This window comes from Ptiloglossa arizonensis, chromosome 4 (genome assembly GCF_051014685.1).
Source record: "Ptiloglossa arizonensis isolate GNS036 chromosome 4, iyPtiAriz1_principal, whole genome shotgun sequence".
Classification (NCBI taxonomy): domain Eukaryota; kingdom Metazoa; phylum Arthropoda; class Insecta; order Hymenoptera; family Colletidae; genus Ptiloglossa; species Ptiloglossa arizonensis.
This window is the reverse complement of record NC_135051.1, coordinates 6,773,806-6,791,324: the sequence shown is the minus strand read 5'-3', so window position 1 is coordinate 6,791,324 and position 17,519 is coordinate 6,773,806. Positions and strand designations below refer to the sequence as shown.

General features: G+C 39.4%; 1 protein-coding gene across 1 annotated transcript; it reads left to right on the top strand.

Moving 5' to 3' along the window:
- Nucleotides 1–15,253: 15,253 nt before the first annotated feature.
- LOC143146093 (uncharacterized) lies at nucleotides 15,254–17,094 on the top strand. Its single transcript, XM_076310102.1, has 2 exons — nucleotides 15,254–15,340; nucleotides 16,750–17,094. Exons 1-2 carry the CDS (start codon nucleotides 15,254–15,256, stop codon nucleotides 17,092–17,094), a joined length of 432 nt encoding a protein of 143 aa, XP_076166217.1.
- The last annotated feature ends 425 nt before the right edge of the window (nucleotides 17,095–17,519 follow it).

The following is a 17,519-nucleotide window of genomic DNA, read 5'->3' as shown; positions in this document are numbered from 1 at the left end:
AGTTTAAAATCGATACGCTACTTTCCAAAAAAGAAAAGAACCAATCACAAGTTAAAAAATGTTTCGATAGCGAATACCCTTGACTCTCGAGATTCACCTCGATCGTTTCCACGCTCGAATTCCCTGGCCAGGTTTCATCGTTACCAGCAACCACGTCAAGGTTCCATACCATCCGCGTAACGCGTGTCCTCTTTACGTTGTCTTCGTATTGTTACCAAGCGCAGGCCTGGAACCACTTGACATCGATTCCAGGCAAGAGTGATCCACGTCTCTCGGCACGGTTCACGTGCACGGTAGAAGAAAAATTTTAATTGCTCTCCCTTGCGTTTACTCGATCGGGTTTCCACGTATTACCATTTATCTCCCGTTCGCCGCTAAGCAGCCACTACCTGGAAGGAATCGTTCGGCCGTGTGGCTGGGCGTTGAACGCGAGCGCGTGCCACGATCATGTCTCAGATTAAGAATCTCTTTCTCTCTTTCTCTCTTTCTCTCCTTCTCTCTTTCTCTCTTTCTCTCTTTCTCTCTTTCTCTCTTTCTCTATTTCTCTCTTTCTCTCTTTCTCTCTTTCTCTCTTTCTCTCTCTAGTAAACGAGATCGGTATTTCGAATCGAGGGTTTCTGCACAGTGACAGGGCAGCGCGCGTAACCGTTCTCCGCTCGTAAAGCAGAATTAACCATTTCGAAACGCGGCGGTCTGTTATTGAAGTACGCGGGAACGTTGTACACGAGACCGGGGAGAAAAGGGTTGAATTGGCGCTCGCAAACACGTCGTTGTCTGAGTGGTAGCCTATTATTTGTGTAGCTCGCGAGTCAGCTTCGTCCATTACTTCGCATTAACAGAGTGGCCCGTTTCTTCTTCGTTTTCTCTTTAACCCTAGATTCATAAACACACGTCTCCCGTACACCCTCGACTAAAAGAACTCTTACAGCGCATTGGCGCGAAAGAGACACAAATACACGCGTAGTTTGTGCTTGGAATGCTCAGATTGATTTTTACAATTTTCTTTTTTTCTTTATGTTTAAATTGTCAATAAAAGTTGTTTCTGACTAATATTTGTGGATTTTTATTAATATCTCCCGTAATACTTGAATTAGGTGACCTTAAAAGTAAGGTGTATCAGAGACTTATCTTTATATGTTTATGAACAATGTAACCGTAAATGTAGTTTATGAATCTATGGTTAATACTCCTCGTTCCTCGTTTACGTCGTTTCTTCATCGCTGACGGATCTGTCCACCAATGGAGAGAATACTTTCTCGCCTAATTCGCCTCACTGGATCCATCTCTTTACCATTACGATACCTAATGTGCTGGTTGAACGTCTGCGAAGTCGGTCTGCGTTTCTTCTGGAAAGTATACGCGTTCTGAGAGCGAGAACGAGGAGTTAGGTAGACGATTAGGCACATGGGTTTTGAGTTATTAGAGAGGTTACGGTTACTGTAAATGGTGTACAAGGATTCAAGCTCGAGTGTGTTTCTCTTGGTTTGCGAATGATTGAACACAAGGGGGTCTTGTTTCTTTTTGGTGAATATTTCAAACACGATTTCTTTAGAGTGTATAAACATTTTATTGAATTATAGACCTAACACGGATATATTGATATACTTTTGTATGTAAAATTGTATACTCTTAGTGTGTAAAAATATACTTTCGAACGTGATGAAATTGTTTTGTGGATTACTGAGCCTTGTTTAGTTTTTGAATTTCGATTCGATGAACTTGGGAGAGCGAAGACTCCTTATTGGATGCAAGTGCGATGCTCTTAATGTATTGGGTTGTTCGAAAATATTTTTATGATTTAAGTGAAATATTTACCAAAAGAATTCTGCTCGAAAGCTGAGATTTATTTTCGCTCTGGATAATCATTTTCTCTTCAGTTGTGCAGTATCTGTTGTGGAACATGTTGGGCGAAAATATCGGGTTCTTTGGAAAGTCGTTTCGTTCTCCAAAATGGAGAATGTATAATTTAAGAAAATATTTACACATTCTGAAAGAATCGTGTTTGAAATTTTCATAAAAAAAAACGAAATAACTTTACAAACAATCTAATTGATTTATGGGTGAGATTTGAAGTTTTGGATCGATAGTAAAGCTTTCTTGGTGAATCTTGGAAAAATATTGTTACAGAGTTGAAAAGATTGGTATTTAAAAAGTGAAGCTTCTTCTTTATATAGAGGTTATCCCTCCATTTTGGAAAATATCATATAGATGATGGTTTGATACTTTAAAAGAATAGTTTTCTCAATTTGAAGAAAAAACTGTATTGTACAATTAGAAAACGCAATGTATTTCAAATTGTAAATTGAGGATTCATCGTCCCTGGGGTATCTTGTGGAACATTTAATGAGTAGAAATTATATTCGAAAAAGGAAAGTTTGTATGTTACATTAATTATACAGGAAACAATGTAACGAATTTGACTAACAAGAGTATTTTTTTGTACTTAATTTACAAGACGATTATTCTGATGTAGTATCGTAGGAAAAATTTAAGAACTTCGAAAAACTAAATTCTAAAAGGAACAAATAAATATAGAAACAAATAGATATACACTTGCGTTCAAAGTGTATATCTTTTTTTTACATTAATTATCCTCTAATTCGATTTGACTAACGATCAATCTTTATTTTATTGAAAAGTTGATAAGTAACCACGATAAATTACCAGAAGATTCTGTGTATAAAAATGTCTTGCTATTTTAATTTCGTTTAAACTTTACCATGAATAAGATTGAATTCGTTCGTAACTCTAAAAGTCAGTACAGAACTTGTTTTGTGACAATTTTAAACAATTCTTATCTTGAATATTCATTCCATCGAGGTACTAGTTTATTATCGTGCATTCGCTCGATAGATTCGTTTATAAAAAACGAGCGACAGGTGTTGATATTTATTGAAAATTACTTCGCGATCACGTAAGTGTTAATATACATTTCTGAACGACGTGCATAAATCGCGTACAAAATTGCTCAATCGAAACGAATTTTAGATCCACAGGAAGTCCTTGTAACTCGTCGAAAGGAAAAGGTTCTTCTTTCGCGTGGTTTTCTAATTTAATTTCCCTCGAATAATTGTTAATTATAATGCCGTCAACGTTGCTCGACGGATGGTTCTTAACTGGTAAACGAAACAACCTGATCAGTAATCGTTTATTAGCACCAATGTTGAATTACGACAGTGATTCACAATGCGCGATGTAATATACGATAATATAAAGCGCTAATACGCGAAAAGGCATTCAATGCACGAGCAAATAAAGTGCATCGCGCGAGCGATGCTCATATATTCAAACGCCGGTTCCACGATCACGTGGAATCCTTTACATACCTATACTGCTGTCCGTAAGTATAATCGCAGCTACGGAAAATCCGAGCAATGTAAAATTGCGAACAGACGATAATGGTAAAACAAGCACTATCGTTACGAGGGATTAGAGAGACTGTTGAATTCGAACGTTTTATATGTTAATTAGAGTTCGGATGATCATTTGAAAAATAATTCAATTTGGAAAAATATTGTCACGGAGTTGAAAAGATTGGTATTTAGAAATTGCAGCTTTTCCTTTCATTTTGGAAAATATTATACTATAGATGATAGTTTGAAAGGTAACTCAATTTGAAGGAAAAATTGTATTGTACAATTAAAAAGCGTAGTAGTGTACTTGAAAGACGAAGCATTGGATATACGCAAAAATAAGAGTATGGTAACGAAATTGGAATAAGGGTAACGATCTCGGCTTTGCATTTTATAATGTCGTAGAACTGGGTAATCCCAAGACGTTCAGGAATTTCGAAGTATGTGTGTGTGTGCGTGTGTTGAACTAGGAAAAGGCGTAAAGAAAATAGATAATTAAAAAATGGTCAGTAATTTGAAAGACGAAGACTGACATCTAGAAACTTTCACCGTGTAATCGTCGAGTTACAGTTCTCGAAGTAGCTACAAATTTTAATTAATGCCAAGAAAGAATATTAGTATGGTAATATTGTAATGCATCTTGTTCGTGTATCGTAATGAAAGCACAATTACTATCTGCATTATACGAATATAGAACGCTGAACTGGGTTAGACCTCATAATTCCTGATCAATTGAGAACTGAAAACCGGTGCTATCAACTGATAAATACTGTTGAAATCTTATCAAGTGTTAATGGAGGTATGAAAATGCATATCTTATACCGGTGGGACGAGGTCGTTTAATGAATTGCCTCGTTTCTATTTTTCTTCCGTTCCATTTTACTTTTTAAGCCATTCGAATCTAAAGTTGCATCGATAAGAAAGGGACATTTAAAATAAATATATGTTACATATTCGTCACGCGTGTAGAGCTACTTTTTTTTTATATTTTACGAATATAAATACACGGTCGAATACAGACCAAAGAGACGAAAGTTTACAACTTTATCGTACCGATTATTACATTTTATTACACACGTGTCGCGGATTACAAGGAAATAAATTGACTTTTTAATTTTGAAAACTGATATAATAAAATAATACACGTCAATTTATCGAGGAAATTGTAACTTCCATTCGAGTGACGTACAATGACTTACCTGTAAACCTATATGAAACATATTTGCCTCGTAGATACGTACTTGTTATTACAATTTATCGGACAAATTGCAAAGATTCTTCACGATGCTCTAAATAAAAAAGAAAGTATCCAAGGATCGTCGGCACGACATTTCTGAACTATATCCCTTAAGAGTACCAAAGCTCCTACTATCTCTTTTATATAACCTCCCTAGTACACCATTATAAGTCTCGGACTAACCTGCAACTGCAAGGATGTCTCAATGGTCAGTTTCCCTACCTACAATTTCCCTATATTATCTATAACTGCACCGAGTCTCTAACCACAAGTTATGACTGTAACTATGTTAGAGTTGAGTCTCTAATTATAACTCTTTCGTTACAAATGAAACCTCCCTGGCTCACCATTACAAATGATATCTCCATATATAAATGACACCTCCCTATTGTACCATTACAAGTCTCGGACATACCAGCAACTCCAAGAATGTCTCAATGGTCACTTTCCCTACCAATCTACAATTACGAAGTCTCTCCACCCATGATGTTCCAAGACTCGCACCCATGACTCTTTCGTTACAAACGAAACCTCCCTCGCCCTTACCGGAAGACTCCAACTCCTAACCAACATCCACTCGAATGTTTCGACCCGTAAGATCCCCTACCAATGATCCCCTACGACCCCACCGGTTCTCGAAAGTGCCCCTGACGCGAACCGGGCACACCGCGCGCGGATTTCCAAGATCTTCTGCATCGCCGCGGTGGATTTATCGATCGCCGTAACTCGCTCGTTCTCTCGTTCGTTCGCTGGTTCTCTCGCGCGAGGAGGTGGCCACCGGTGATGTCTGGATTACGGGAACAAGTTTAGATCACGGACGATAGCGGCGTCCGGAGCTAATTATACGCTGATACGCGTACGCGCGCTAAGGGAGCACGTGCCGGCTGTCTCGGTCCCGCGATCGTTCGCGCGACCCGCGGAGTACGCTTACTTACCGTGCGGTTGGAAACGCGATGGTAATAGCGTGACAGCGAGCAAGACGGATGTTAGGCATGACGCCGGCGCACGTGCGCCTCTCGGCTCCTATCCCGTCGTATTATCCCGTCGTCCTATCCGTTGGATACCACGTGTAGGTGTACGGGCACCGGTGTATCCGCGGCGGTGGACGTGCCATTAATTAGGTACGCCGGGCACCGGGGAGGCCTTTAACGGTATAGAAGAGACACGTCGCCCATTAACACGAACGCCCCGACGATTCGACGCCCGATCGCTCGTTACCCGTGGAGGATTGCCTAGCTGAACCGACGTCCACGATCGCGACCGGTCACGCCTCGACGCGTGTGAAATAAAAAACGTAAGAAAGAAGAAGAGAGAAAAAAGAAGAAAGAAGAAAAAAAAGAACGGACGGGGACGCGTCGTCGTCTCGGTAAATATAGGCGCAGCCTCGGCGAGCGTAGACGCGGCAAAAATTGACGCGCTTGCGCGGGCCATGTTCCCGAATAACAGTAAAAGAGCGGTTTATTTGCATTTCGTGTGTACAGTCGCCGCGGAACGGGCATATTCCTCGAGACCGGCCAATTGCCCATTCCGCGCTTCATTTTGACACTTTCGGCTCGTCGTACGGTTCAACGGGCCGGTCCCTGCGACTCGGTGCGTGGACCCCGTGACTACTCGTCGCTTCGACACTGGCCCGGATATGCATTCTTGGCAATGATTCCTTTTCGTTGTACCTGGATTCAATTAACGCCGGAATCACCAATCGGGGTGGCCCGTTTGCGAACGTTGTCTCATTGTCGATGAGAGTGTGTCACGTTCTTTGTGCACGTGTCAACTTATACGAAACATACTTGTTATTACAATTTATCGGACAAATTGCAAAGATTCTTCACGATGCTCTGAACAAAAAAGAAAGTATCTAAGGGTCGTCGGCACGACATTTCTGAACTATATCCCTCAAGAGTACCAAAGCTTCTATTATCTCTTTTATATAACCTCCCTAGTACACCATTATAAGTCTCGGACTAACCTGCAACTGCAACGATGTCTCAATGGTCAGTTTTCCTACCTACAATTTCCCTATATTATCTATAACGCAGGACCCGTGGAACGATCTGGGTTCTGCGCGAAAGCGTTATTCCACGGACAGGGACAACGGGGTCCACTTGACTTCCGTTCAGAGCAAAGCGTTGACGTCACGGTTGTTTCTCTACCCCGAGTTTCGAAGTAGTCCCTAAGATTTGCACACCCGTGTATCGTCTTTCGGTTACTGTTTGCATTCGTTGATCGTTTGCACTTTGTACGCGTTACGAATGTTCATAAGTGTGCACAATTAGATCTCTACGCGTACTTTAGCTATCTTGGGTCACTATCTCGGACAGTGAATCAACGTTTGCTTTGGACGATGTTGTTAGTGAAATGGACACGTTTGACGAGTGTAAAGGAACATTTCATTTCTCGTTTCCAAAGTCGTTTTGGTAAACATCGGTTGCTTTGGTAACCGTACTTTCTGAATTACAGTTGATCGAAAGCAATGCTCGAACGAATTTTAAACGGTATTAAAATTACACCGGATCGTAAATTGAAGGTTCGAGGCGATCGAATAGTGACAATTTTGCCAATTTTAAAACCGGTAGCTGCCATTTATTGTCGATACATCGATGACGATATGTAACTGTATTACAACGATACGTAACTAGTCACGAAGCAAGCTGTCGGTGTTGGAAGATGAGGACCTCCCACGAATGGCGAAGCACAGTCGAACGAATAATGTAATGGTGTAATCAATGAATCGAAAGCTACAAGTTACGAGTTACTCGGTGTTTAAAAAAAAAAAACCGGAAGATCAGAATTCCTGTTCCTTCTCTCCCGATAACGTCCCATGAGCATCGATCATACATTGTGCAAGCATTCCTTAAAAATCCTGGCCGGCAATTACTCGAGCATCTGCTGTACCTTCCCTGTGGTAACTATAAATTATTACCATATATCAAAAGTCAATTAAAAGAACGACGCTTCGCAGACGTGGACTAGGCGATCGCCGCGTGGGATGTACGCGCATAGTGCCCGAGGAAAGTGAATAAAATTATTCACCGACTGGATTCCAACCTACGACGCAGAACATAAAACTTGATGGAAAATGCAATGAAAAATTATACAATTCTCGTACTCGATTACCTTACAATCTATTCGAACGACTCGATCGTACGATAAAGTATATGCAATTGATGAAAATCTCTACGTAAATCGTCTATTCCTTCAACATTTCGTTAAATTTCTTAGTTTAAGAATAAATAAAAGTCGTTCAACTTTGATTAAACACGTGTTTGGTGTTTAATAAAAATTAAACTTCGATTCGTTCATTCGTCCAGAAACACACGATCTTTCGATTATTATGAGCGATAGGACGACACACACACACACACACACACTTGGACGAGCTGCTCTTTTTGTACGATCGCGAATAGTTGGGCGTATCTCGTTCAAATATCGTCAACGTGGCTCGTTGTGTTGTTTCGAGAGTGTTGTGGTAAAGGTGGAAAAGAAATTCCCCGTAAAGACAGCGGTTAAAATTATAACCATTTAACGATTGTGAGAACACGGCGCAGAATGTTGATGTGTACGAGAACTCTGAATCGGGAGATAAAGAGTCGGATAGAAAGGAAAGGAGAAGGGAGCAAGGGACGAAGGTGACCTCTTGTACGTGGCATTGTGCGTCTGGTGGCTACGGAGCTCTGTTTCTTGCTTAGAGCGCAGGAGTCACGCTGCTTCTTGGAGGCCGCTCGGTTCTCCTTTCCGCGCTCGCGTCTCCCGGCTGACTAAAGTACGCGCCAAATGTTTCGGCCGCTCGAGAACGGAACACTCGTTTTATGCTCGGACACTTCAACAGTGCCTTTTATATCTCTTTACTGGGATTATTTTCCGCGAAGATGGAAAATTCGAACTTGTGGTTGCATCTTCGTCTCTATATAAAAGCAAACGAACAGAGGAACAGAATTTTTTCCGAACAGAGCAACAGAATTTTCTACAAACAGAGGAACAGAACTCTCTACGAATAGAGAAACAGAATTTTCTCCGAACAGAGAAACAGAATTTTCTCCGAATAGAGAAACAGAATTTTCTACGAACAGAGGAACCGAATTTTCTACGAATAGAGGAACAGAACTCTCTACGAACAGAGAGTGTTGTCTCTGTTCACGAGAAAAGAAGTCTCCAGAAGTTAGGCGATAAGTACAGAAAAGGATCGTGTACGTACAGAGAAGGATCGATAAAAAGCGAGTTGAGCGATACGACACGCGCGTAGAATCAAATTCTATCTATCGTTAATGAATGTGGTTAAAATAAAAAATCTCTCACGTCGTTACGAGAATGTTGTCAATGGATTGGCGAGGTTCTCCCGGAGAAAACGAGTCCAAACACGAGTGTATTAGAAAACTCATAAAAATGGAATAAGAAAAAACTTTAATTACTAGCACACATGTAACAATAATAAAGTAAATATAAATGTAAGAGCGAAACATGGACAAAGAGTAAGCATTGCTATTGCAAGTGGAAATATTATTCTTGATATTCAAATTAAGAAATCCATTGGAGAGTGCGAGAGAAACGATAACTCTTGGTGTAGCTCGTTAAGGGAGCGGTGGAAGATGACCTTGAGCGGCCAAAACAATCGGCGCGCACCCGTCTCGAACCTGATTAAACTCTGCCCTGTGTGTCGCGTGACATGCCCTCCGCGGTGCTCCCGATGCCTTAACGTTCACCACCTCCACCTTCCACTTCCCGTTACCCCCTACCTTCTAACCACGGCCGTGCCCCTTCCCCTCCACCCCCCCTCTCCACTTCTGCTTCTCTGCATCCGTTCTACGATCCACCTCCCTTTATCTTTTCTTCGCTCGTTTTCCTTCTTCACCGTGATTTTCCTCTCCGTCTTTCCGTCACGATCTCCCTTTTTCTCGCCAGTTGGACCGCCTCGACCGTTCAGTAAGGCAGCAGAAGAGTTACAGGATCACCGATACCATATCCGACCTGCTCGCGATTTCTTCGCCGACGTAGAAATACGTTCCAGTTGGCCAAATGCTTCACCACGATGGCGAAGATTCGAGATTAGGAGCGCTACCCTTTTCGAACGAACTGGAACTCCAGTCACTGTTTCATTCGGTCTACGATCCCTTTTCCGGTCTTTGGTACGCGTAGATCGGTCAGGATTATTCGAGACTCGTTTGCATCGACTTTCATACAATTTTCCGGGGCAAAAGTTGCACGAAAACTCCACTTTAAGCGTCGCGATGCGTTTTCGAGTCGAGATCGAGTCTCGAACTGCAATTCGCTGAATCGTGCTCCTTTCACTGTTCTCTCTCTTTCTCTCTACTTTCGAACGATACGTTTTCTTTGAATTTGAATTTTTGTCTTGCCCTCGTTGTGGAAAATAAACTCGTCGAATGAAAATGAAAATGAAAATGGAATCGATATCTACCCTTTCGCTGTGCCTTCCGTACGAGATGTATTTTCAATCAATTTATATTATATTTGTCCTCGTTCCAGCGGATACAGTTGTCGAATAAAAATATAAATGAAAAATATAGATTCGATTTGGATTCAGGTTCTCGGTAACTTCAATATTGGTATTCCGCGTGTTTACTATGCAAAAATGAAATTGTTGTTCTCACCGGGAAAGGTGGACGATTAACACAGTTTACGCACCATCGTGTACATTCGTGTTCTAAGATCACGATGATAAAATACTTCTTAAGAATCGTGAGAAAATGTCGTGGTAAATACAGTATAGTTCTTCTAAAAATTTACAACAAACGAACGAAAGAACGTTTCCAAGAGTAAAACAATGATAAGTAAAGAAAGAAAAGAAGTAAAAAAATTATGTTTCCAAGAGTTGAACAATTTTATCGAACGAAACGCAAACTGTGGTAGAAATCGGCGAGCGAGTTCACCACGGTGGAACGTGAAACGCGAATGGTGGATAGGTCAGAGATTCCGTCGATCCCCGACGTCCGTTTCCACTAATTTGATTAGACGATTAACCGCGTGCGGTGTTCGGTTGAGTTTGATTGCACTCGTCTCGGCGCGATGCATGTCGTAACGAACTCGACGAGGCGGCGTCCGATGTAAATGAAAATTACGCAAATCACGGTACGGTTAATCGAAGTCTTGCACTTTGCGAAACTTTCGTTGCTCGAACGTCGATCGACAAGTTGAATCCACTTGTTTTTTTTTTTTTTTTTTTTTAAATAATTCTCAACGTCGCTGCGTCCAATTCTCTGGTTAAATCAACGCCTCTGATCCAGAGTGTTAAATTAATTTCCCAAACGTTCACACATCGAACGTTTCGTATCAGAGATTCTCGAACTTCATTTTAGAGAGATTCACGATCCTCGATTTTCATTTTCGTTCTTTAAAAAGCACTTACCCTCGAAAGAAGCGGAGTGCGAGTGAATTTGAACCTCGCTTACGGTATCGTCGGGTGATTGAACTCGATTGCAACTAATTCGCACGGATCTTTATCGCGCGTACGAATGTAAAATAAAAGCAAACGGACGCGGAGCGACGTCCGTAGGAACTAAAACCTTAATTTGAATTTAATTTGTGCCAGGTGTCCAAGTTAACGAAGGCTAATGGGATCTTAATCTTCCTCAAATATAAAACGATTCCGTACACCGGGCTAATTTAAGTGATCAAATTAGTTTTTCTACAAGCGGAGCAACAATTTACAGTTTTATATCGTAGAACGGACATCTGTACATCGCGAGTGTCGTTAACTTCCTCGGACGTACTCCGCTGATGGCAACGCGAGCGAATGTACAGGGTGTTCTAAATAAACGTAACAAAGTCTCGCGAATCGTTGCAATTATTTACGTCAGTGCCACGAACGATCTGTATCGCGTAAATAAAGTACAGTGTGTTTCAATATTCTCGAGTAGATTGAAATCGGACCAGCAACGATACTCCAATCGTGTCCCTTTCGCGTAGTTCTCAAGGTATTTTATTTTCTTGTTTCGAGTCTAGGGGCAATTTTACATACACGTGAGCAACAAAGTATCTTGTCTACTTCGACGATGGTAGAAAAGTGTCCTGGAGTGGTCGATTCATTTTTACGCGACTATAGCGTTAAAGTTTCTCGTTAATGGGATATCCGACAAATAAATTCAACATCGACGAACTCTCGTTTTGGAAATGATTTATATCTAACGTTACGTGTGATGTAATTACTGTTTGATACTAAGATAAATTACAGAATTAATACGTTCAGTGTGCTCTCGAGTTTAGATTTCTCCAACACCCCGTATACTGTCGTCCGCCAATGCTACTGCAACCAACATTTTACTCGGAAATGAGAGCGAGTGAAAAAGGCAAGTTCCCTCTCGGGAGTGCTTCTGCCCTTTTGCTGCAACAGTGTTGAACGTTCAAGACATGACCCTCGATGAATCGTGAGACCTAGATAGCATTGTTAAATATTATGTATGCGCAGAAAAAATGATTCGGTCGAAAGGAAAGGTTACACATCCCTTATGTACTCGATTTTATATCGCGAAGGGACACGTTTGGAACACGTTAGGTTTTCGTTTGAAATTTCATCGAACATTGTCTCAAAATTTCATCGAAATTGATATTAAGTTCTTAAATTAATATTAAGCGGGATAACGAGTTCCTTTCGTTGATACGTCGTGTATTTATTTAACAAATATAGTTCCGTCTAGATACGGGTAATTTATATTAGTTGTAGTCGTGTACGGATGAAATTCAAGCTAGAAAATTTAATAAACGATCGAACGAATTTAATAAATTGAACAATAGATACAGTGTGTTATTCGTCTGTGCGATAACGTTAGATTCGATACTCCGAAGAAAACTCAGTAACGGTTTAACAATAGGGAAACCAGCAACAATAGAGCCGATAGGAAGGAAAATTTTCTTTTTTAACGCGACCTTAATGCAGTTGTATTTCATTCCTTCGATGACATAATATAGCGGGAATTTATTCGATACGATGTATTGGGAATTTATTAAATAACATAATGTGGTCGGTTGATGCAGGAATTCTAGTGTATTGAATACTTTGGTCTCCTATTTTGTGAAATAAACTTTGACAATTTACAAACTTGTCCTTAAATTAAATATCAGGACGATAGTTTGTACCAACACTCTCCAGAACTCTCTAGAAATAATATATTGGGAATTTATTCGACGATATCATGTATTGGGAATTTATTAAATAACATAATGTGGTCGGTTGATGCAGGAATTGTAGTGCATTGGATACTTTGGTCTCCTATTTTGTGAAATAAACTTTGACAGTTTACAAACTTGTCCTTAAATTAAATATCAGGACCATAGTTTGTATCAACACTTTCCAGAACTCTCTAGAAATAATATATTGGGAATTTATTTGATACGATGTATTGCGAATTTATTTGATACGATGTATTGGGAATTTATTTGATACGATGTATTGGAAATTTATTAAATAACATAATGTGACCGGTTGATGCAGGAATTCTAATGCATTGACTACTTTGGTACTACTCCTATCTCGTAAAATCAACTTTGACACTTTACAAACTTGTCCTTAAATTAAACATCAGAGCTATAGTTAATATCAACACTGCCCAGAACACTAGATCCAGAACGATCTTCGATTAGCTCCTTCGAAACCACATGGTCTGTAAATCGAAGAAGCGATAAGTACTCGAGTGTTTCGTAATCGAAACCATAAGGTCTGTAAATTTAACAAGCAACGAGTGCTCTAGTATTTCGTAATCGGTGAATTATTGCCACGTGAACAAATAGAGCAGAATAAAAAAATTAACGTCTCATCGAGGGAAACTTTCTCGCAGTCGCTTCGGAATATACTCTAGAACGAAACGTCGTAAGCACACCGAGGAAAAAAATATAAACAAACAATCTAATAATTTAATAAAGATTAATTCAATAAAGATCGAACTGGTAAAGCCACTGGTGGCACAGGTGGGAGGTGAGGGAGGAGGAGCTGGTGGCTGAAATTGTCGGAGAAAAGTGCCGCAACTTATCGGCCGGTCTCGAATGCAATTAATTAATCGTTGCTCTTAATTAATTTAATTCCAATTACGCTCTCCGCCGTGGAAATTAGAGGGAATTATACAAGCAGCGCCCCACGGCATAAAATCGTCGAACTAATGATTTACCCAGGTGTACTTGTTGCGCGTTTCGTGAGATGGCGCGTCCTGGCTCTTGTTAAACACCGACTTAAGATCCCCACCTTTTGTTACCGCGGTGTAGAACTTCATAGCCTTAATTACCACTTCGTAGTAGCGTTTCACGACAGAAACGTACGGACATTTATTTATCTCGCGAACTGTGCCAACGACGATAGACTCGACCCTCGCGAAACAAAATCTTCGAGATTAATCGGAACATTTTTCAAAGCTTGGCCAAATACCTACGAGTTTCTTGTTAATTGTGCGCGTGACTCAACTGCACGACGATTGTACTTTTAAATTCATCATTTAATTTATATCGGTCCTTTTAGATTTGTAATTTAATTTGTATTGCTTCTTTTAAATTTAGGATTTAGTGTGCATTGGTTCTTTTAAATTTAGGATTTAGTGTGTATTGGTTCTTTTAAATTTAGGATTGTACTTTTAAATTCATCATTTAATTTATATCGGTCCTTTTAGATTTGTAATTTAATTTGTATTGTTTCTTTTAGATTTGTAATTTAATTTGTATCGGTTCTTTTAAATTTACGATTTAATGTGCATTGGTTCTTTTAAATTTACGATTTATTGCATATTGGTTCTTTTAAATTTTTAATTTCATGTATAGTGGTTATTAGTTACCGATAGTCTCAGAATAGAAAAGTTACAACTGTAGTAAATTTTTCAAGGCCTGTCAAGCACCTCCAAGTTTCTAATTAATTGCAGATGATTCTCAACTGTAGAAAGATTGTACCTGTTCTTTTAAATTTACAATTTAATATATATTGGTTGTCAGTTACCAATAGTCTCAAAATAGTAAAGTTACAACTGTAGTAAATTTTTCAGTCTGCCAAGCACCTCCAAGTTTCTAATGAATTATGTGTGTAACTCACACTTGAAGGTGATTGTACCTGTTCTTTTAAATTTACAATTTAATATATATCGGTTGTCACTTATCAATAGTCTCAGAATAGTAAAGTTACAACTGTAGTAAATTTTTCAAAGCCTGCCTGTAAAACGATTATACTTGTTCTTTTAAATTTACAATTTAATGTATATTAGTTATCATTTACCAATAGTCCCAGAATAATAAAGTTACAACTGTAGTAAATTTTTCAAAGCCTGCCAAACACCTCCAAGTTTCTAATTAATTGTATGTGTCACTCAACTATAAAACGATTGTACCTGTTCTTTGAAATTTACAATTTAATAATTAGTTACCAGTTACCAACAGTCTCGGAATATTAAAGTTACATCCGTTCAAGAATAATCGAACAGTAGGTGTAATTTTAATTCAGTTTCAGCATTTTCTTTTCTAATTCGAGACGTGATGTACGAAACTTTGTTTCGTTTCGGAGTTATCTGAAACCAGATGCAAATCTTTCGCGCACGATTTGCACTCTTCTCTGTTTCGCAACCATGTGCAACGTTCATTTCCATGGGTGACGTTTCGCGGAAGAGACCTTCCACGTCGCTAGACAGCTATAAATTTCTAGTTAATTCGATCGTAAGTCGTGTGTCATGATAAGAGAGATACGAAAATGTACCGAACGGAGTATATCATTCCTTGGGTTCGTATGCGAGCGAACGAGGAACACGTTGTAAAAGCTGCCAAGTTCTGTCCCGTGGTAAGAGAAATTTTCGAACGAAATGGCTAGGCCTGAATAATTAACGAGTAAGCTCGTTGAACGTTCCGGAGATGGTTGGTTCGCGAGAAAATCGAGATCGAAACCTGGGGGACGGGAAAATGATTTTTCGTTCTTACGTATGTATCATACGGGACGTTATTTTCTTCCTGGCCAATCGATATCCGTCCACGATGATACGCGAGCTAAGTTTGGAATTGTTGGATGTAGTTCTGCGAGTGGTGCGCGTTCAACGAACTTCAGAGACAGGCAAAATTTCCATTCGAGTAGAAATTTCGAGTAACGAATAAATAATTCGTCGAATAAAAATTGGTATTCGAAGAAGAGATATTTTCTCGTAGAATAAAATAGAAGAAATATTCTTTCGTAGAATAAAGTAAAAGAATTATTTTTTCGTAGAGTAAAATAGAAGAAATATTCTTTCGTAGAATAAAATAGAGGAAATATTCTTTCGTAGAATAAAGTAGAAGAATTATTTTTTCGTAAAGTAAAATAGAAGAAATATTCTTTCGTAGAATAAAATAGAAGAAATATTCTTTCGTAGAATAAAGTAGAAGAATTATTTTTTCGTAGAATAAAATAGAAGAAATATTCTTTCGTAGAATAAAATATTTCACAAGAAACAAATGGAAATTATAATTTTTCGATCGAAGAAGCATCTCTGATAAGTCTGTGCACGTTGGTTTCGTTCGAGTACAATTTTGCTTATCTCTGCACAATTTGATCTTCTACCTGTCTACTTGATCGGAGCGACAAAGTGTTTGTAAAGTCTCTTTGGGTGCTAGACGGAACGAATGGTAGTCTGTCTAACACGTTTACTGTCTCCATAAGCAGAAACGGGTGTCACACGTCCTGAGAAGCGGTAAGGTCCAGAGTCAAAGCTGTCTTGACCCATATATGGGACAGAGACTCCTGAGTGAGAACTGTCCTGATCCACGTGTGACACAGGGGAGAATGAACATGTTGATTTTGCAACGAATGGGTATATCGTGGTTTCAGTTATATTCGCTCCTTTTCCAGAACTTAACTGTCGCAATATTTATAAAAAATCCTGTATTTTTTTAGTCTTTGGCCCATTACATTACAAAATCTAAAACACGAGCTCCACGCATACTTTATCAAAAGAATCTCCCTTGTTCGAACTATACAAGTGAAGCATAGTATATTCTCTCCTTTTGCAGAACTTAACTTTCATAATATTTATAAAAAATCCTACATTTCTTCAGTCTTTGATCCATTGCATTACAAAATTTAAAACACGAGCTCCACACATTAATTACAAAAAAAATGTCCAGTCGAAGAGTATTAAATTCCAATATTAAGAAACTGCATTCGCAGAAGTCTGTCCTTTTGCATGCGCATGCACATGCAGAAGACGAAATTGATTTCAGTTGGAACCGTTTGCACCGCGACACTCGTACTCGTACTTCAACAATAACAAAGAGGAGAGCACGAAATTGTCGTACGAGCGTCTTCGTGGCACGTTGGATTACGATCCTGGCGCACGTAGATGCGATCGCACGAAACCTAATCTTTTTTGGCTCGAGATCTCGAAGGAGAACAACGGTCTCAAGGTCCCGATGACTTCTAATCACTGGTACGGTCGACCGAACAGAGTCCAACTCGACACCTTCGAGAAGAAATTCAATCGGTCGAACAGAATCCTGGAGTTCTACAGACGGTTCGGTCTCGATCTAATCATCAACGACCACGAACTCGAGGCAGAGGTCTGTTAGGCGAACTTTTTCCATCGTTTTACCCGTGACAGTCGATCAAACGATTCTCGAATCGAATCACGGGATGAAAGAGAAAAAATTGCGCCTTAAGACTCGATTGAGAAACTATGTCGTTTGGTTCGTCGAGAATCGAGGACAATTTAATGAGGTAGATTACAATACTTCAGCAAGCAATTATCATGGCCATTGAATAACACAAGTGACGTTTAAATTGATCGATGCTCGGTTGAAAATGTAAACGAATCTTATCAATGGTCTTCTCGAGTAGAATTATACATTTCGTTAAAATAAAAGAAATTTTTAGTATTCTTTTCCACTATTTTCTCTGACTATGTTCCAAAAGTGTTTTCAAAATATAATTATATTCTTGATTTATTTTTGATAATCAATTATTTCAGCAAGAAATTATCATGGCCATTGAATAA